General features: G+C 43.4%; 1 protein-coding gene across 1 annotated transcript in view; it reads right to left on the bottom strand.

The window, feature by feature from the left end:
• Nucleotides 1-3,379: 3,379 nt before the first annotated feature.
• The window catches only part of LOC117508921 (beta-secretase 1-like), a 35,488-nt gene continuing 16,787 nt past the window's right edge, over nucleotides 3,380-22,080 (bottom strand). Inside the window, exons 3-4 of the mRNA XM_034168759.1 lie at nucleotides 3,830-4,045; nucleotides 3,380-3,751 (exon numbers count right to left, since the gene is read on the bottom strand). Coding sequence (XP_034024650.1) covers nucleotides 3,513-3,751; nucleotides 3,830-4,045 — 455 coding nt within the window. The 3' untranslated portion in view covers nucleotides 3,380-3,512. The remainder of the gene's footprint in view (nucleotides 3,752-3,829; nucleotides 4,046-22,080) is intronic.

Genomic DNA, 22,080 nt, shown 5'->3' on the forward strand with positions numbered 1-22,080 from the left:
TTATTCTGGATCCACAACCCATCAGTCAGGAGTTTTGTCATTTTTCCAGGTTCTACGTTCACTCTTTGCTCACTATACCCTAAAGTACACTCACTGGACAGTTTAATTTAATTTACCAGGTTAGTCCCATTGAGCTCAAGACGTCTTTTGCAAGGGAGACCTGGACAATTATAAAGGTTCCAATTCACCTAGCCTGCATATCTTTAAATGTGGGAGGAAACCCATGCAAACACGGGGAGAACATGCAAACTCCACACAGAAAGGCCACAAGTAGGAATCAAACCTTCTCGTTGTGAGGCAACAGTGCCAACCACTAATCCACCGTGCTGCCATTATTAGGTACACCTTGTTAGTACCGGGTTGGACCCCCTTTTGCCTTTCAGAACTGCCTTAATTTTCATGGCATAGATTCAACAAGTTGTTGGAAACACTGTTCAGAGATGTTGGTCCACATCAACATGACGGCATCATGAAGTCCCCCATTCAACCAGTCTGCCCATTCTTTGACATCAACAAGGCATTTTCATCTACACAGCTGCCACACACTGGATATCTTCTCTTTTTGGACCCTTCTCTGTAAACCCTAGAGTTGGCTTTGTGTGAAAATCCCAGGAGATCAACATTTTCTGAAATAGTCAGACGAGCCCAACGGCCACACCATGTTCAAAGTCACTTAAATCCCCTTTCTTCCCCATTCTGATGCACGGTTTAAACTTTAGCAAGTTGTCTTCACCATGTCTAGATGCCTAAATGCATTGAGGTTGCTGCCATGTGATTGGCTGATTAGGTACAGTCCCCTCCAAAAGTATTGGAACAGCAAGGCCAATTTCTTTGTTTTAGCTGTTCACTGAAGACATTTGACTTTAAGAACAAAAGATGAATATGAGACAAGAGTTCAGAACTTCAGCTTTTATTTCTTGGTATTTACATCTAGGTGTTTTCAACAACTCAGGACATACCACCCTTTGTTTGAACCCACCCATTTTTCAAGTGGGCAAAACTATTGGAATATGTGACTAACAGGTGTTTCTTGTTGGCCAGGTGTTGCCTTTTAGACTGACTGTTCGAACATTAACTGACCCTGCATGACTAGTGTAGGATTTAGCCTTGGATTTAACCTATAGAGACTGCATTTCTTGTTAAAGAGGATAAACCAACAGGAAGACTAGAGAGCTGTCTATGGGAGAAAAGTAAGCCATTTTGAAGCTGAGAAAACAAAGAATCTATCAGAGCCCTTGAACAAACATTGGGCGTATCCAACAATTTGGAATGTCCCGAAAAAGAAGGAAACTACTGGTGTACTGAGCAATAGACACAGAACAAGTGGGCCAAGGAAAACAACAGCAGTTGATGACAGAAATATTGTGAAAGCTGTGAAAAAAAAACCCCAAAAACATCAGTAACTGACATCACCAACAACCTCCAAAGTGCAGGGGTGAAGGTATCACACTCCACTGTCTGAAGAAGCTCCAGGGAGCAGAAATATAGAGGCCATAAAACAAGATGCAAACTACCAATCAGCAATAAGAATCAGAAGGCCAGAGTACAGTTTGCAAAGAAATACAGAGATGAACCACAAAAGTTCTGGAACACAATCTTATAGATAGATGAGACCAAGATTAATCTCTATCAAAGTGATGGAAAGGCCAAAGTGTGGAGAAAGAAAGGAACTGCTTATGATCTGAAGCACACAGGCTTTAGATCTGAAGCAGTTCCATTAGATCATAAGCAGTTCTCCCATGTCTTCACATCAAGACGTGGGAGAGCCTAGCAGACGAACGCTGTGCTTGGCGCATTACTGTGAGGCAGGGTGTGAAAATTTCAGAGGAAGCGCAGAACACAACCGCCACCCAACAGAGAGCCAGGCAAAAGGAGCGGCAGCAATCGGCACAACGGTCAACATCTTTTGTCTGCACCAAATGTGACAGAGATTGTCACTCACGCATCGGCTTGCACAGCCACTCCAGGAAATGCAGCTGATCAAAGGAGCAACACGTCTCTCGAGACGGATGGATGCCGACGACGACCACAAGATGCAAACCACCAATCAGCAATAAGAATCAGAAGGCCAGAGTAGAGTTTGCAAAGAAATACAGAAATGAACCACAAAAATTCTGGAACACAATCTTATGGACAGATGAGACCAAGATTAATCTCTATCAAAGTGATGGAAAGGCCAAAGTGTGGAGAAAGAAAGGAACTGCTTATGATCTGAAACACACAGGCTCATCTGTGAAGCATGGTGGAGGTAATGTCATGGCTTTGGCTTGCATGGTTGCTTCGAGACCAGGCTCATTAATATTTAATGATGATGTAACTGAGGATGGTAGCAGAAGAATGAGTTCAGAAGTGTACAGAAACACTGTCTGCCAATTTACGTCGAAATGCACCCAAACTAATTGGCAGGAAGTTTACCATGCAGCACAACAATGACCCAAAGTATACTGCCAACAAAACAAAAGGACTTCATAAGCACAAAGTTTTAGATTGGTAAAGTCAATCACCTGACCTTAACCCAACAGAGCATGCATTTCACCTCCTGAAGAGGAGACTGGAGAGAGAAACCCCCCAAAACAAACAAGAACTGAAAGCTGTAGTAAAAGCCTGGAATAGCATCACAAATGAAGAATGCAGCAGTCTGGTGATGTTCATGAGTCACAGGCTTGAGGTGATTATTGTAAACAAGGGTTATGCCACCAAATATTAAATGTTCTTGACTTTAAGATTATTTTGCCTTTGCTTTTGCTGACCAAAAAATGTTGTGGTATAATACAAAAGGTGATATGCCCTAAGCCTAAATGTAAATACAGGAAATAAATGCTGAAATTCTGAACTCTGGTCTCATATTCATTTTTGATCTTAAACCCAAATGTCTTCGGGGAACCAAAAAAACAAAGGAATTGGCCTTTCTGTTCCAATATCTTTGGAGGGGACTGTACTTGTATTAAGTAATTGAACAGGTGTACCTAATAAAGTGGCCAGTGAGTATACAACAGTGTGGAGCTAAGCACTGTAAAGAGGAAAAAAAAAACAAAACAAATCTTTTCACTCTCAATTTCACGCCATCTTCATAGTCGATTCACTATATACGTAACAATAAGATTTTTTTTTAAATGTGGTTTGCATTTTTTCTTTCAAATTTCCTTTTCACTCAGTTTTTCCACTTTTGTTCCCCTGCATATAAGTTGCCAAAACAGGCCGCTCTATCATCAACAGTACAACTTTCAATTTTTCCTTCTTATATATCAGTCACAGCTCTACGTCCTCTTGTGTACTCCCATTTAAATCATCTTTGCACTCTGTTTCTGCTTTTATATATATATATATATATATATATATATATATATATATATATATATATATATATAATGCATCATTTCTGATTTTTTTTTCCCAGAGCTGTCTTCTAGCAGCATGTAGTGACACTGAATATCCAACAACACAAAATACCACAATCCATGTCTGTCCTTTGCTTCAAGTGTAGGTTTCCCTCTGTCCTCTTTTCTGCCCTTTCACTTTAGGAGGGATATGTCATCGGCAAAGTCGCCGTGAGGGTTGAGGCAGCGGGCGAAGCGCCACTGACACACCATGAGACACAACGGCAGCATGAAGAGAGCGCAGATTCCCGCCATGATGTAAGCAATCGTCATAAGCATGGACTCATCTGTCTGGGGGATGTTATAGCCACAGTCCTCCAGGTCGGCGCCATGGATTGGGCCCTCCACAGATGCTGTCCGAAACTCATCATGCACTAGAACAAATGGAAGCATAAATGAGAAACACGCTGAAAACGAACAGCTCAATTGCTAAATGTCCTAATCCTCCTCACCGTGACAAGTGCTGACAGCGAAGCCGATGCGTTTCTTCTCACGGTCAAATACCACATAGAAGCCTTCCATGATAACAGCTCCCATGACTGTACCGGTGCTGGACTGAGACACTGCAAATTTATAGCAGTCCTCCTGTGCCGAGGCCACATCCTCTACTGGCCGCAGGTATTGCTGCAGGTAAACAGAGAACAAGAGGAAGAGAGTTAGTAGAGTGCCTTTATTAGAGAGAGGGAGGCAACATGACAAGTCAAAAAATGGGCTATTTCGCCCTGATTCCTACTTATTTGTACTATGTGTGAAGGGGGGCCTTTAGAGGAGAAATCTCAAATATTAAAGTAGTAATGTAGCCTGCGGTCTTTGGATGTCAGTTTCAATTGCAATTTCAGGGGCACTTCTAAAATATTAAAAATAAGAATAAAATAATAAAAAAATGGCTGTTTGTGCAAAATTTTGTGGGTTTTTTTGGAAGGGGGCACTTGGAGGAGATCTCTCCCTCGGGAGTAATTCTTTGTCTCCTCTCTTGCACAGTGATGACACACTGATAGTGACAATTTTCTCTGACCATTGAGTAAACTGAAAGTGTTACACTGGTGTAAATTATAATTCTTCTGGTCGTGTTTGACAAAATAGTTGTGAGTAGATGTGAAATACCAACTCAATACCTTTGATCCTCCCCGCCAATTTTAGTTGAACACATAATCTGAAGATGCCTCTTTCCATATATATATATGACTAATTGTTGCAGTCCAGTCACATTATCAGTTATCATGTTGTTTACAGATGAATATGGCTTTATACACCCTGAAGAAAACCATATAGCCTTCGGCCGATGTATGGTTTGTATTGTATGGTTTTCTGAAGAGTGTAAAAAGCCATGAATGTAAGACAAATCGCTGAGGGCGTCCGCCCTCGTCGGTGGCCATCGTGCCATCTGAGTAAACAACAACAATCGCACGTGCCGTGACGTCACAACATATGTATGGATTGGCTGATTACCAAGGCGACATTCATTTTGTGGGTTTTACTCGGGTGATATGAAAAATATTACTGGTCTGCGAAAAATATAACAAGGGTTTATTGCTATTTATTCTTTAGTGTTTTATCCAATCATATTGGCATATCAGTTATAGGTATATGATAAATATACGAGGTCTGTCCATAAAGTATAGGTCCTTTTTATTTTTTTCAAAAACTATATGGATTTCATTCATATGTTTTTACATCAAACATGCTTGAACCCTTGTGCGTATGCGTGAGTTTTTCCATGCCTGTCGGTGACGTCATTCGCCTGTGAGCACTCCTTGTGGGAGGAGTCGTCCAGCCCCTCGTCGGAATTCCTTTGTCTGAGAAGTTGCTGAGAGACTGGTGCTTTGTTTGATAAAAATTTTTTCTAAACCTGTGAGACACATCGAAGTGGACACGGTTCGAAAAATTAAGCTGGTTTTCAGTGAAAATTTTAACGGCTGATGAGAGATTTTGAGGTGATACTGTCGCTTTAAGGACTTCCCACGGTGCGAGACGTCGTGCAGCGCTCTCAGGCACCGTCGTCAGCCTGTTTCAAGCTGAAAACCTCCACATTTCAGGCTCTATTGATCCAGGACGTCGTGAGAGAACAGAGAAGTTTCAGAAGAAGTCGGTTTCAGCATTTTATCCGGATATTCCACTGTTAAAGGAGATTTTTTTAATGAAAGACGTGCGGACGGATTGCAGCGTCGGCTCGCAGCCGCTGCGACGCTCCACCACAGGAAAAACACCTCTGTTGGAAGCCTTAAGGACAAGTTGGAACATGTCCAGCTGTTAAACAATTTCTCATATACTCACTCCACTGAAAGCCATCAAAAGCTGCCTGGATTTTACAAATGGTTATCAACATGGAGGTGTTTTTCCTGTGCCGACGCGCGGACCCGTCCGCACGTCTTTCATTATTAAAATCTCCTTTAACAGTGGAATATCCGGATAAAATGCTGAAACTGACTTCTTCTGAAGCTTCTCTGTTCTCTCACGACGTCCTGGATCAATAGAGCCTGAAATGTGGAGGTTTTCAGCTTGAAACAGGCTGACGACGGCGCCTGAGAGCGCTGCACGACGTCTCACACCGTGGGAAGTCCTTAAAGTGACAGTATCACCTCAAAATCTCTCATCAGCCGTTAAAATTTTCACTGAAAACCAGCTTAATTTTTCGAACCGTGTCCACTTCGATGTGCCTCACAGGTTTAGAAAAAATTTTGATCAAACAAAGCGCCAGTCTCTCAGCAACTTCTCAGACAAAGGAATTCCGACGAGGGGCTGGATGACTCCTCCCACAAGGAGTGCTCACAGGCGAATGACGTCACCGACAGGCGTGGAAAAACTCACGCATGCGCACGAGGGTTCAAGCATGTCTGACGTAATAACATATGAATGAAATCCATATAGTTTTTGAAAAAAATAAAAAGGACCTATACTTTATGGACAGACCTTGTATATATCGAAAGAGGCATCTTTCGATATATATATGTGACTAACTGTTGCAGTTCGCCTCTCCGAGAACCAGCACCTTATCGTGGTGGAGAGGTTTGTGTGCCGCTATGAACCTGAGAGCTGTGTTGTCTGGAGCCTTTATTGTCCTGGTAGGGTATCCCATGGCAAATTGGTCTCTGGCAAGAGGCCAGTCTAAGAATGGTCATGAGTCCCCGGCTGAGCGCCGCTACTTAGGCGTTTACTCCAGTAGACAAGAGGGTCGCCTCCCTGCGTCCTGGGGTGGTGGTGGTGGGGAAATTCGGACTGTTGTTTGTGCGTATGCACCGAACAGCATTTTGGAGTATTCAGCCTTCTTGGAGTCCCTGAATGGAGTCCTGTATGGGGCTCCGGTGGGGGACTCCATTGTTCTGCTGGGGGACTTCAACGCACACGTGGGCAATGACAGAGACACCTGGAGAGGTGTGACTGGGAGGAACGGCCTCCCTGATCTAAACCTGAATAGTCATTTGTTATTGGACTTCTGTGCTAGTCACGGACTGTCCATAATGAACACCACGTTCGAACATAAGGATGCTCATAAGTGTACATGGTACCACAGCAACCTAGGCCGAAGATCGATGATCCATTTTGTGATTGTATCATCTGATTTGAGGCCGCATGTTCTGGACACTCGGGTGAAAAGAGGGGCAGAGCTGTCAACTGCGCACCATCTGGTGGTGAGTTGGATCAGAAGGTGGGGGAGGACTTTGGACAAACCTGGAAAGCCCAAACAGATACTGCGGGTGAACTGGGAACATCTGGAGGAGCCCACTATCCAACACATCTTCAACTCACACCTACAGCAAAGCTTCTCTAGCTTCCCTGTGGAGGTTGGGGGCATTGAACCAGAATGGGCAATGTTCAAAGCTTCCATTGCTGAAGCTGCAGTGAGGAGCTGCGGCCTGAAGGTCTTAGGTGCCTCAAGGGGCGGCAACCCTTGAACACCATGGTGGACACCAGTGGTCAGGGAGCCATCAGTGGCAAGGCCTCGGGGGTTGATGAGATCTGTCCAGAAATGCTGAAGGCTCTGGGTGTGGAGGGATTGTCTTGGATGAGATGTCTCTTCAACATTGCGTTGAGGTCTGGGGCAGTGTTTAAGGAGTGGCAAACTGGGATGATGGTCCCCATATTTAAAAAGGGGGACCAGAGAGTGTGTGCCAACTACAGGGACTTCACACTACTCAACCTCCCTGGTAAAGTCTACTCCAGGGTGCTGGAAAGGAGGGTTAGGCCGATAATCAAACCTCAGATTGAAGAGGAACAATGCGGGTTCCATCCTGGTCGTGGAACAACCGACCAGCTCTTTACTCTCACAAGGATCCTGGAGGGTGCCTGGGAGTATGCCCACCCAGTCTACATGTGTTTTGTGGACTTGGAGAAGGCGTATGATCGGGTACCCCGAGAGATACTGTGGGAGGTGCTGCGGGAGTATGGAGTGAGGGGGTCCTTTCTCAGGGCCATCCAATCTCTGTACTCGCAAAGCGAGAGCTGTGTTTGGGTGCTCAGCAGTAAGTTGGACTTGTTTCCGGTGGAGGTTGGCCTCCGCCAGGGCTGCGCTTTGTCACCAATCCTGTTTGTGACATTCATGGACAGGATCTCAAGGCGTAGTCGGGGAGAGCAGGGTTTCCAGTTTGGTGGGCTCAGGGTCTCATCATTGCTTTTTGCAGATGATGTGGTCCTGCTGGCTTCATCAGCCAGAGACCTTCAACACTCACTGGATTGGTTCGCAGCCGAGTGTGAAGCGGCTGGGATGAGGATCAGCACCTCTAAATCTGAGGCCATGGTTCTCAGCAGGAAACCGATGGACTGCCTACTCCAAATAGGGAATATGGCCTTGCCCCAAGTGAAGGCGTTCAAGTACCTCTGGGTCTTGTTCACGAGTAAAGGGACGATGGAGCGTGAGATTGGACGGAGAATCGGCGCAGCAGGGGCGGTACTGCATTCGCTCTACCTTACTGTTGTGATGAAAACGGAGCTGACCCAAAAGGCGAAGCTCTTGATCTACTGGTTAATCTTCGTTCCTACTCTCACCTATGGTCATGAGTGTTGGGTCATGACCAAAGAACTAGATCGCGGGTACAAGCGGCCAAAATGGGCTTCATCAGGAGGGTCGCTGGTGTCTCGATTAGAGATAAGGTGAGAAGCTCGGTCATCCGTGGGGAGCTTAGAGTAGAGTCGCTGCTCCTTCACGTTGAAAGGAGCCAGCTGAGGTGGTCAGACATCAGGTAGGGATGCCTCCTCTGGGTGCCTCCCAAGGGAGGTGTTCCAGGCACGTCCATCTGGGAGGAGACCCCGGGGAAGACCCAGGACTAGGTGGAGAGATTATATCTCAACAATGGCCTGGAAACGCTTCCGGATCTCCCAGTCAGAGGTGGTCAATGTGGCCTGGGAAAGGGAAGTCTGGGGTCCCCTGCTGAAAGGGTTGCCCCCGTGACCCGAACCCAGAAAAGCGGTTGAAGATGAGTGAGTGAGTGAGTGAGTGTGCTGCAGTCCAAGAGCAAAGTCAGTTTTTCTTTGCTTTGAGTTTACCACACTGAGGCTGCAAGGGCACGCTAATGTATTGTGCTTTGTCTTCTGTGTAGTTCCACACATATCCATATATATCAGTTTGTGTGTCTATTTTTGAGTCCAATCCTGTCACTCTCTCTCTTCCCACATTCCCGTGTGTCTGTGGGCCGTGTGTACATTATATTACATTAAACATGGTAATGTTCTGAATGTTATATGAATGAAAAGAGCAGATGAAGCAAGCAGTTGTAAATTTTAGTTCAGGTAATAGCATGAAGGTCACACAGATTCATTCCTTTACCACCAAGGCAATTCTGAATGATTTTCATTTAAAAAATAAAAAGATAGCTTTTGAAAAATACTGTACAGCATATTCTCTTTGAAATATGTTCATTATTCTGTCCATTATGACTCCAAATCATGCATTCCTCTATTGAGGTGTATATGTACTGTATATAAAAGTACTGCCTGAGGACAGAGTTAAGAACTGTGGCCAGACCCCTATGAGTGCACTGAAAATGAGTGAAAATCCACAAATACATCAAACCTTCAGAACCTTCACTTTATATTTAACTATGAAAAAGTTGTGTTCATTTGCAAAAAGAAACAAATCATCACTTTTACTTTCTCAGACTACTGTTTGCAGATAAGAATTTGGGTGGTGACTTTGGGCGGTGGAGTGGAAAAGAATGCAGCCTCTCTGTAAACATCATCTTCCTCCACCTGGATTGTTCATTTGTTCACCTGCGTCAGCACACAGTTTACTTAAGCCCCACCCATCTAACATCAGATCACGGTGGCTCCTAAGTGAATAGGACGACACTCTGCACAGCAGAACTCTTAACTGTGTTTCCTTGGTTTAATGTAGATTGTGGATATTACATTACACATTTTTCCAGCTTCCAACATGACAACTTTGAGGATAAAATGCTAACTTGTTGCCTAATATGTCCCACCCACTGACAGGTGCCTCTGTAATGAGATAATCAATGTATGCACTTCACCAACAATCATGAAGTGAGGGATGAATCTTATACCCTTGTCACACTAGAGGCTGAATGAGCCCAAATGCCATCTGAATGAAACTTTGACCTCCATTCGGGCAAAGTCGAGGCGCAATCGAACACCTTCGACAGCATTCTGTGCGCACTCCATACAGTCGGGCAAATTCCTGTGGCTGGCCCGAATATTTAGCTCATGTTCAAAACATTTGAGGTGCGGTCAAAGTGGAAAAAGCTCAAACAGCTGTCAAAGTGCAGTCTGACTGCATTCTAAATACAATCCCAATTCCAGTGAAGTTGGGACGTTGTGTGAAATGTAAATAAAAACAGAATGCAATGATTTGCAAATCCTCTTCAACCTATATTCAATTGAATACACCACAAAGATAAGATATTTAATGTTCAAATTGATAAACTTTATTATTTTTGTGCAAATATTTGCTCATTTTGAAATGGATGCCTGCAATATGTTTCAAAAAAGCTGGGACAGAGGCAACAAAAAACTGGGATAGTTGATGAATGCTCAAAGAACACCTGTTTGGAACATTCCACAGGTGAATAGGTTAATTGGAAACAGGTGAGTGTCATGATTGGGTATAAAAGGAGCATCCCCAAAAGTCATCCCCAAAAGGCTCAGCCATTCACAAGCAAAGATGGGGCGAGGATCACCACTTTGTAAACAACTGCGTGAAAAAATTGTCCAGCAGTTTAAGAACAATGTTTCTCAACATTCAATTGCAAGGAATTTAGGGATTCCATGATCTACAGTCCATAATATAATCAGAAGATTCAGAGAATCTGGAGAACTTTCTACATGTAAGCGGCAAGGCCAAAAACCAACACTGAATGCCCGTGATCTTCGATCCCTCAGGCAGCACTGCATTAAAAAGCGACGTCATTGTGTAAAGGATCGTACCGCGTGGGTTCAGGAACACATCAGAAAACCATTGTCAGTCAACACTGTTTGTCACTACATCTATAAGTGAAAGTTAAAACTCTACCATGCAAAGCGAAAGCAATACATCAACAACATCCAGAAATGTCGCCGCCTTCTCTGGGCACGAGCTCATTTTAAATGGACAGACGCAAAGTGGAAAAGTGTGCTGTGGTCTGATGAGTCCACATTTCAAATTGTTTTTTGAAATCATGGACGTCAGCCCCTTAGTTGCCCTGGCTGTGTGTTTGGGGCCATTGTCATGCTGGAAGACCCAGCCATGACCCATCTTCAATGCTCTTACTGAGGGAAGGAGGTTGTTTGCCAAAATCTCGCAATACATGACCCCATCCATCCTCCCTTCAATACAGTGCAGTCGTCCTGTCCCCTCTGCAGAAGCGCACCCACAGAGTATGATGTTTCCACCCCCATGCTTCACAGTTGGGATGGTTTTCTTGGGGTTGTGCTCATCCTCTAAACATGGTAAGTGGAGTTGATTCCAAAAAGCTCTATTCTGGTCTCGTCTGACCACATGACCTTCTCCCATGCCTCCTCTGGATCATCCAGATGGTCACTGGTGAACTTCAAACGGGCCTGGACATGTGCTGGCTTGAGCAGGGGGACCTTGCTACCCTGCAGGATTTTAGTTTAGTAGTTTTCTCTGGGCCCCTCCCCAATCGGACCGGGAGTGACATGTTTAGCCGCATGTTCTGCTTGAATTGCTGGCTGTCTGAGTGGTGTCCAAAAAATGAGGTGGGCTTCATAGATAATTGGCAAAGCTTTTGGGGGAAACCTGGTCTTGTTAGGAGAGACGGCATCCATCCCACTTTGGATGGAGCAGCTCTCATTTCTAGAAATCTGGCCAATTTTCTTAAATCCTCCAAACCGTGACTATCCAGGGTTGGGACCAGGAAGCAGAGTTGTAGTCTTACACACCTCTCTGCAGCTTCTCTCCTCCTGCCATCCCCTCATTACCTCATCCCCGGAGAGATGGTGCCTGCTCCCAGACCACCAATAACCAGCAAAAATCTATTTAAGCATAAAAATTCAAAAAGAAAAAATAATATAGCACCTTCAACTGCACCACAGACTAAAACAGTCAAATGTGGTCTATTAAACATTAGGTCTCTCTCTTCTAAATCCCTGTTAGTAAATGATATAATAATTGATCAACATATTGATTTATTCTGCCTTACAGAAACCTGGTTACAGCAGGATGAATATGTTAGTTTAAATGAGTCAACACCCCTGAGTCACACTAACTGCCAGAATGCTCGTAGCACGGGCCGAGGCGGAGGATTAGCAGCAATCTTCCATTCCAGCTTATTAATTAATCAAAAACCCAGACAGAGCTTTAATTCATTTGAAAGCTTGACTCTTAGTCTTGTCCATCCAAATTGGAAGTCCCAAAAACCAGTTTTATTTGCTGTTATCTATCGTCCTCCTGGTCGTTACTGTGAGTTTCTCTGTGAATTTTCAGACCTTTTGTCTGACTTAGTGCTTAGCTCAGATAAAATAATTATAGTGGGCGATTTTAACATCCACACAGATGCTGAGAATGACAGCCTCAACACTGCATTTAATCTATTATTAGACTCAATTGGCTTTGCTCAAAATGTAAATGAGTCCACCCACCACTTTAATCATATCTTAGATCTTGTTCTGACTTATGGTATGGAAATTGAAGACTTAACGGTATTCCCTGAAAACTCCCTTCTGTCTGATCATTTCTTAATAACATTTACATTTACTCTGATGGACTACCCAGCAGTGGGGAATAAGTTTCATTACACTAGAAGTCTTTCAGAAAGCGCTGTAACTAGGTTTAAGGATATGATTCCTTCTTTATGTTCTCTAAAGCCATATACCAACACAGTGCAGAGTAGCTACCTAAACTCTGTAAGTGAGATAGAGTATCTCGTCAATAGTTTTACATCCTCATTGAAGACAACTTTGGATGCTGTAGCTCCTCTGAAAAAGAGAGCTTTAAATCAGAAGTGCCTGACTCCGTGGTATAACTCACAAACTCGCAGCTTAAAGCAGATAACCCGTAAGTTGGAGAGGAAATGGCGTCTCACTAATTTAGAAGATCTTCACTTAGCCTGGAAAAAGAGTCTGTTGCTCTATAAAAAAAAGCCCTCCGTAAAGCTAGGACATCTTACTACTCATCACTAATTGAAGAAAATAAGAACAACCCCAGGTTTCTTTTCAGCACTGTAGCCAGGCTGACAGAGAGTCAGAGCTCTATTGAGCCGAGTATTCCTTTAACTTTAACTAGTAATGACTTCATGACTTTTTTTGCTAATAAAATTTTAACTATTAGAGAAAAAATTACTCATAACCATCCCAAAGACGTATCGTTATCTTTGGCTGCTTTCAGTGATGCCGGTATTTGGTTAGACTCTTTCTCTCAGATTGTTCTGTCTGAGTTATTTTCATTAGTTACTTCATCCAAACCATCAACATGTCTATTAGACCCCATTCCTACCAGGCTGCTCAAGGAAGCCCTACCATTATTTAATGCTTCGATCTTAAATATGATCAATCTATCTTTATTAGTTGGCTATGTACCACAGGCTTTTAAGGTGGCAGTAATTAAACCATTACTTAAAAAGCCATCACTTGACCCAGCTATCTTAGCTAATTATAGGCCAATCTCCAACCTTCCTTTTCTCTCAAAAATTCTTGAAAGGGTAGTTGTAAAACAGCTAACTGATCATCTGCAGAGGAATGGTCTATTTGAAGAGTTTCAGTCAGGTTTTAGAATTCATCATAGTACAGAAACAGCATTAGTGAAGGTTACAAATGATCTTCTTATGGCCTCAGACAGTGGACTCATCTCTGTGCTTGTTCTGTTAGACCTCAGTGCTGCTTTTGATACTGTTGACCATAAAATTTTATTACAGAGATTAGAGCATGCCACAGGTATTAAAGGCACTGCACTGCGGTGGTTTGAATCATATTTATCTAATAGATTACAATTTGTTCATGTAAATGGGGAATCGTCTTCACAGACTAAGGTTAATTATGGAGTTCCACAAGGTTCTGTGCTAGGACCAATTTTATTCACTTTATACATGCTTCCCTTAGGCAGTATTATTAGACGGCATTGCTTAAATTTTCATTGTTACGCAGATGATACCCAGCTTTATCTATCCATGAAGCCAGAGGACACACACCAATTAGCTAAACTGCAGGATTGTCTTACAGACAAAGACATGGATGACCTCTAATTTCCTGCTTTTAAACTCAGATAAAACTGAAGTTATTGTACTTGGCCCCACAAATCTTAGAAACATGGTGTCTAACCAGATCCTTACTCTGGATGGCATTACCCTGACCTCTAGTCATACTGTGAGAAATATTGGAGTCATTTTTGATCAGGATACGTCATTCAAAGCGCATATTAAACAAATATGTAGGACTGCTTTTTTGCATTTTACGCAATATCTCTAAAATTAGAAAGGTCTTGTCTCAGAGTGATGCTGAAAAACTAATTCATGCATTTATTTCCTCTAGGCTGGACTATTGTAATTCATTATTATCAGGTTGTCCTAAAAGTTCCCTGAAAAGCCTTCAGTTAATTCAAAATGCTGCAGCTAGAGTACTAACGGGGACTAGAAGGAGAGAGCATATCTCACCCATATTGGCCTCTCTTCAATGGCTTCCTGTTAATTCTAGAATAGAATTTAAAATTCTTCTTCTTACTTATAAGGTTTTGAATAATCAGGTCCCATCTTATCTTAGTGACCTCATAGTACCATATCACCCCAATAGAGCGCTTCGCTCTCAGACTGCAGGCTTACTTGTAGTTCCTAGGGTTTGTAAGAGTAGAATGGGAGGCAGAGCCTTCAGCTTTCAGGCTCCTCTCCTGTGGAACCAGCTCCCAATTCGGATCAGGGAGACAGACACCCTCTCTACTTTTAAGATTAGGCTTAAAACTTTCCTTTTTGCTAAAGCTTATAGTTAGGGCTGGATCAGGTGACCCTGAACCATCCCTTAGTTATGCAGCAACATGCAGAACCAGCATAATCTCCCAGACATAACCTGATCTCACCCAAAATCCACACAAACCTTCTTACAAACCATTCTTTAAAAGCTTACACTTAAATAAAGACCTGCTTTCCTGCCCTAACCATTTGGCATTGGTGGTTCATATTGTTAAACACTAGAATTAGAAATTTTTTGATTACTGCCTGTAAGGGCCCCATCACAGTTAGCACAAATGAGCACGAATGAAGCCGAATCAGGCCAAATGGGGAAAAACAGAGTTTAATGGTGTACATACGTATCATAATGTGTGTATTACAGTTGTGACATGCCGTTCTGCTGCACTGTGCTGCAGTGTGCCAAGTATCTGAAGGGCATTGTCTCGCCCTGGTACAGCAGTGCAGTGCATCTGCTCATGGTGTTACAGCTATGATTATCATAATATTTCATACATTATCTAACCCATGGGAGGGAATGACAGTGTAATATAAGGTTTATTATGGATATGACATCCTGTTCAGATGTGCGCGCTGCTCCTTGGCTCTGAGACGCATTGACTCACAGTTAGGGTTGCCAACTCTCTGAAAAATAAATAAGGGACACCTCACCGCCAGGGCCGACCGGCCGACTGACCATTGCCTTCACCCTTCCCAGCATCTGTGTGAAACGATTTTTAACCATTTGACTGTTGACTTGACCCTGAATTTAGGTAGATGCATACATGCATTTGTTCTGATATGAACACGTGGAAAACAAATTATTATTTAGCAATTTATTTTTAGTGCAAAATAAATTTTCACTCACAATTTCAATATGACCATTCTGTCTTCTTTAAAAATAAATATCTGTAGTGCTATTGCTTAACTTGAAATTGTATAAATTAACAAAAAAAACAATAGAAAATTTGCATCATCCAAAACAATGTAACAGTGCAAATTTACACATTTAGTGTAATAAAAAGTGCAAAAAATAAAGTCTGAAAAGTAAACAATACTGTTGTCGCGCACCTTTTCCACCCAGCCATTTTCCTTTTCTCATTCTCCCCTGTATTTTTGCATGCTTTTTTGTTTGTTTTTTTTAGGACGAGGAGTAACGACGTTACAGACATTGCTGTCCGTAGACATATCTGCAGTGCCAGTGTCTGTATCGATATCAGCCATGCTGCTTTGTTATTGTCGTCCAGCGACCGTCGTCGGCTCATGACGTCGGTATCTTCTTGCGAGCAGATGTCCCTGAGAGAGGCTGGGATCAAACTTACCGTAAGTTTCCATATAAAGCGCCAGTCAATTCCATTGACATTTTACAGACTTTTTGATTCTCACAGAAATACGGGACAAACTGCGTCCCGTTTCAGGTCAATACGGAACGCACACTTTTATTTCCAAATAAGGGACGATTCCGTTTTTCAAGGGACGGTTGGCAACCCTACTCACAGTGACACATGGTGCTTTTGGTTTGATTGTGCAATGTTCATGTCTAGTTCACAAGATGAATGCATGCTACAGACATTGCACGTAAAAATATTTCCTTTGTGCACCCAATTGGGATCCAGTGGAGGTTCACGTACGGCTCGTCCGTGGTACATTCGGGACATGCCGGTAGGATTTGATGTACCTGACTATGGTGAATGTCTCTTGAGTGTGATCATGGCTGTTTTGATGCCATGAGAATACAACCCCAATTCCAATTGTACTGTTACACAGAGAGATGCGTATGCAGAAAAGACTGTTTGTATTCTGTTTAATTCCGCTGCTGCCTCCTAGTGACTGGATGCGAGTAGGGTTTAGTTTCTTCTTCTTCTCTCTCAAAAAAGGTCAGTCGGGCTAACATAGCCATTCCACAGTGTGGTGCAAACACAGTTCATCAGCGTTCTTTAAGCCTTGGAGTATCTTTGTCCGTAAGTTACCAAATGTTATGGTGTTGTAACGTTGCTTTAATTGGAAATATTTCAGTTTTTCTCTGTTAGCAATTTATGAACGTTGTCATATTAGTTGCAACTTAACATGAGCAGGTTGCTAGCTTTCTGCTAGCTCCGAGTGAATGCTATGCTAGTACAATTAAAAAGTATTGAGATAAACATGTTCCTATTACCTGTGTGAACAGAAATGCAGACCTATAAGTTAAAATGCTACATCTTGGTTAAATTTGCATGCGCTTTATGCATTTTTATTTAATTCATGTATTTAATTTGAATGCTGAGTGTATTCACAAGGTGTCCATTGACACACATGGCATACCATGGCCTTGGTATAAGCTAAATTTGCAGCTCAAGAAGCAGAAATGATGAAAGAAAAGGCCCGCATTGAGGCAGAAAATCAAGAAATGTTAGCTGAAGCCGAACAGCGTAAAGCAGAGTTGGAGGCAAATCTGTATGTCCTAAAAGTAGAGAGGAGCGCTACAGCGGCCTCAGCAGAAGCAGCAGTTTATGAGGCTGCAGCAGCAATGGAGTCAGATCCTCTCGACGACGCCCAGATTTCTGCTAAAGATCGTGTTCAGCGGACCAGCGAATACGTGCAGGCCCACTACGTGACACCAAACGCTCGGCAGCAAGCTCCTTTCTCACAGGAACCTCTCATCATACCCACAAAGGCAGAACAAGCACAACCAGACCCAATCCAATGGTATCCACTTCGTAATCAGGTGGCCTGCCGGTCTAAGCTCTTCATTAAAGATGAGACTACGCCTGGTGCACAAAGCGGAGACTACTCGCCTTACGTTCCTTCGCCAGTGTCTCACACATCCAGTCTGAGAGATTTTCCATGTGAAGCAACACAAATGACTGATCTCACCAAATACCTTGTCAGGAGAGAAATGGTAAGCTCTGGGCTACTAAAATTTGATGACCATCCAGAAAACTACTGGGCCTGGAAAATGTCTTTTCAAGACACCACTAGGGACCTCAACTTAACAGCCAGAGAGGAACTTGACCTGCAAATGAAGTGGCTCGATCCGGACTCATCTCCACAAGCCATGCATATCAGGTCAGCTCATGTCCACAATCCAGCAGCAGGTGTCGCTATGGTTTGGCAAAGACTAGATGATACATATGCCTCCCCTGAGATTATTGAAAATGCTCTGCTTCTAAAACTAGAGACTTTTCCAAAAATATCTAACAAAGACAGCCAGCGTCTCAGAGAACTAGGTGATATTTTGATGGAAGTTAAGTCAGCCAAGTAAGGGGGACAGTTACCAGGTTTAGCCTATCTCGACACAGCAAGAGGGGTTAACCCTATTGCAGAAAAGCTTCCCTATGGTTTACAAGAACGCTGGATTACACAGGGCTCTAAGTACAAGGAAGAACATAATGTTTCCTTTCCACCATTTAGCTACTTTGTAAGTTTCGTATGTAGCCAGGCAAAAACCCATAATGATCCAAGTTTTATGTTCTCTACATCCAGCGCTATGACCCCTGTAAAGCCAGAGAAACCTGTGAGACACAACAACAATTACAAAACAGTATCAGTGAGAAAAACTGAATTTGCAGTTACACCTTCAGTCACAAATAGTGTACCAGAAAAGAAATCAGATGAGCCAGCTGATCGGTGCCCTATACACAATATGCCACATCCCTTAGCAAAGTGTTGTGGGTTTAGAATCAAGCACTTAGATGAAAGAAAAGCTTATCTGAAAGAGAACTCTATCTGTTTTCGCTGTTGTGTGTCTACTAAGCACCTAGTTAAAGACTGTAAAGTTGTTGTCAAGTGCAAGGAGTGTAATAGCGACAAGCACCTTACTGCTCTACATCCTGGCCCTGCTCCTTGGTCTACAGAGGGACAAGTGACACAGCAAGAGCATGGCGGGAAGCAAGACAATAGCTCATCTCCTGAAGTCACTTCAAAATGCACAGAAATCTGTGACAAGTCTCTTGGACTCAGGTCTTGTTCAAAAATCTCCCTTGTAAATGTGTACCCTGCAAACTGTCCCAACAAAGCTCAAAAAATGTATGTGGTCTTAGATGACCAAAGCAATCAATCTCTTGCCAAGTCAGCTTTCTTTGATCTATTTGGTGTCAGTGTAGCCCCCTCCACCTATACTCTCAAGACCTGTGCGGGCATAAAAGAGGCAACAGGAAGGAAAGCTTATGATTTTGTTGTCTCATCTCTAGATGGAAAGACTCATGTAGCACTGCCACCTCTTTTAGAATGCAATACCATGCCAGATGATCGCTCAGAAATCCCCACACTTGATAATGTAAAGCATTTTCCTCACCTACCTCCTGTAGCAGATAAAATCCCACCAGTTGAACCAGACATACCCATCCTCCTTTTACTGGGTTGCGATGTCTTGTGTGTACACAAGGTACGCGAACAGTACAATGGTCCACACAACACACCATATGCCCAGCGGCTAGATTTGGGCTGGGTCATCGTCGGCGAGGTGTGCCTTGGAGGGGTACACAAACAAGCAAGAGTGAACATTTACAAAACTAATGTGCTAAATAATGGCCGCACTTCATTTCTTGAGCCTTGTCCTGGTGCAATCCACGTAAAGGAGAAATTCAGTGCTCCTATACAGCCAACTATGGACCACACGTTCTATGACATTCAACACAGAGCCCTACAGGTGCCCACAACTGCAGAGGGAAGGGCTAAAAAACAAGGAGTGTCTCTCCCTTATTTAGCAGGAGTAGGGGAAAAACTACAGAGGATCTTCAGACAGCACAAAATCCCAGTTTACTTTAAACCGGTTAACACCTTGAGACAGAAATTAGTTCACCCTAAGGACAGGATCCCTAGTTACAAACAGAGCAATGTAGTGTATTCTATCAGATGTCAGGAAAACTGTAACGAACACTACATCGGTGAGACTAAGCAACCTTTACACAAAAGGCTATACCAGCACCGCAGAGAGGGCGCCAGTGGACCTCAGTCTGCAGTTCATCTCCACCTTAAAGACACTAACCACACGTTTGAGGACAAGGAAGTTAAAATATTAGCCAGAGAGAAGAAATGGTTTGAGAGAGGGGTCAAGGAGGCATTCTTTGTGAAACGTTTGAAACCCAGCCTTAACCGGGGAGGGGGTCTGAGGCATGCTTTATCCCCTGTTTACAATGGGGTACTCAGGTCAAAGCAGTTTCAGTCTTTTGTTCATGGTAATGAGTCATTCATGTCATCAGCAGAGTCGTCAAGGGAGCCATCAGGAGAGGGACAGCTGCCTTCTCATTAGGAGGGTGCTAACTAGAGCACAATAGGTGCTGATTAGAGCTATTGTTTAGTCACTAGCCTATAGCAGTCTGCCGCTCGGTAGGAGAGGTCTGGTTAGGTTTAAAACTCCAGCTTTTGTGACTTCTTGATTATTCTTCTCTACAAGAGTCAAGACAGAAGTCAGACCACCAGAGCAAGAATTTTAGCTGAGGAAGATTCTGCGATTTGAAGTGAAACGTCCTCGCGTCAAGCAACCCAGTCCAGTCGAAGATTCAAGCTTCTCTACTATGACATGCAAACAGCTCCGCTCAAATCGACAGACAACTTGGGGCTTAATGTATTCGGAAGAAATCCCAATGATGACAAAACAAGTTTGTCTATTGAGGACAAAATCTTTCTTGAGCTAATGGACAGAGAGGTTCATATGGACAATGATAACCACTGGGTGGCTCCATTACCATTCCGTACACCACGTCCTCTACTTCCCAACAACAGAGAACAGGCTCTGAAGCGTCTCACTGCTCTGTTATGGACACTAGAAAAAAAGAAAGACATGAGAGAGCAATTCACTAAATTTATGCAGAAAATCTTTGACAATGACCAGGCAGAAAAGGCACCACCACTCAAACCAGGTGAAGAATGCTGGTACCTTCTGACATTTGGAGTGTACCATCCCCAAAAGCCGGGCAAAATACGAGTTGTGTTTGACTCAAGTGCCTCATTCAATGGTATTTCCCTAAATGACATTCTGCTTAGGGGACTGGACTTAAACAATACACTGCTGGGAGTTCTACTGCGGTTTAGGCGAGAACAAGTTGCAGTTACTGTAGATGTTGAGCAGATGTTTTACTGTTTCAGAGTCCAAGAAAGCCACAGAGATTATCTCCGTTTTTTGTGGTTCCAGGAGAATGACTTCAGCAAAGAAATCAGTGAGTTTCGCATGAAGGTCCCTGTTTTTGGGAACAGCCATCCCCAGCCATTGCTATCTACGGTCTCAGACGGGCCGCAGAACTTGGAGAAGAGGAGTATGGCTCCAATGCAAAACAGTTTGTCTACTGCAATTTTTATATGGATGATGGACTAGCATCTGTGTCTAGCGAAAGTGAAGCCATTGAACTTTTGACACCAGCGAGAAATGATGGCAGAGTCAAATATAAGGCTTCACAAAATAGCCTCAAACGTCAGTCAGGTAATGAACGCATTTTCACTGGAAGAGAGAGCAACAGATCTTAAAGATTTAGAACTAGATGTTGACCCTCTGCCTCTTCAACGGAGTCTTGGCATGAGTTGGAACTTAGAAAACGACTGTTTCACGTTCAGAGTAGCTAAAGACAATAAGCCTTTCACTCACAGAGGAATACTTTCTGTTGTCAATAGCCTCTATGATCCCCTCGGGTTTGCTGCCCCAGTCACAATCCAAGGAAAAGCATTGTACAGAGAGCTAACTGTAGAACAACAGGACTGGGATGAGCCTCTACCGGTAGACCGGGAGGCAGAGTGCGTAAGGTGGACTGACTCACTTACTGCGCTTGAACATGTCCAAATCCACAGACCCTTTGTTCCAGTTTCATTGTCACACACTCAAAGAAGTGAGTTGTGCATCTTCTCAGATGCTTCAACAATGGCGATAGCAGCTGTAGCATACCTTCGGGTCATTAACACTGACAGCCAATGTTATGTTGGGTTTATCATGGGTAAAGCTAAATTAGCCCCATCTTCTGCCCACACTATCCCACGTTTAGAATTATGTGCAGCTGTATTAGCCATGGAATTGGCTCAAGTGATTGCAGATGAAAGTGACATCGAGTTACATGCAGTCAACTTCTACACAGACAGCCGGATAGTTCTAGGTAGGGCTGCAACAACGAATCGATAAAATTGATAAAAAAATCGATGACAACAGGCGTTGGCAACACACTGCGTCATCGATGCGTTGTGTCGAGCGATTATGGCGTCAGAAGCTGCTGGCCGCTTCTGACGCCAGAAGCGGCCAGTGCACAAAGCAGATCAGACGCTGTTTCATAGAACTACACAGTTAGAATATGGCAGATGCAAGTAGACAAAAGAAAGTTAAGACTTCAAAAGTGTGGGAGCACTTTACGTTAAACAACGCAAAGACGTTTGTTAACTGCAACATTTGCAAGTCGGACCTCGCATGGCACAGGAGTATGACG

The sequence above is a fragment of the Thalassophryne amazonica genome, chromosome 4 (assembly GCF_902500255.1).
Source record: "Thalassophryne amazonica chromosome 4, fThaAma1.1, whole genome shotgun sequence".
Taxonomy (NCBI): domain Eukaryota; kingdom Metazoa; phylum Chordata; class Actinopteri; order Batrachoidiformes; family Batrachoididae; genus Thalassophryne; species Thalassophryne amazonica.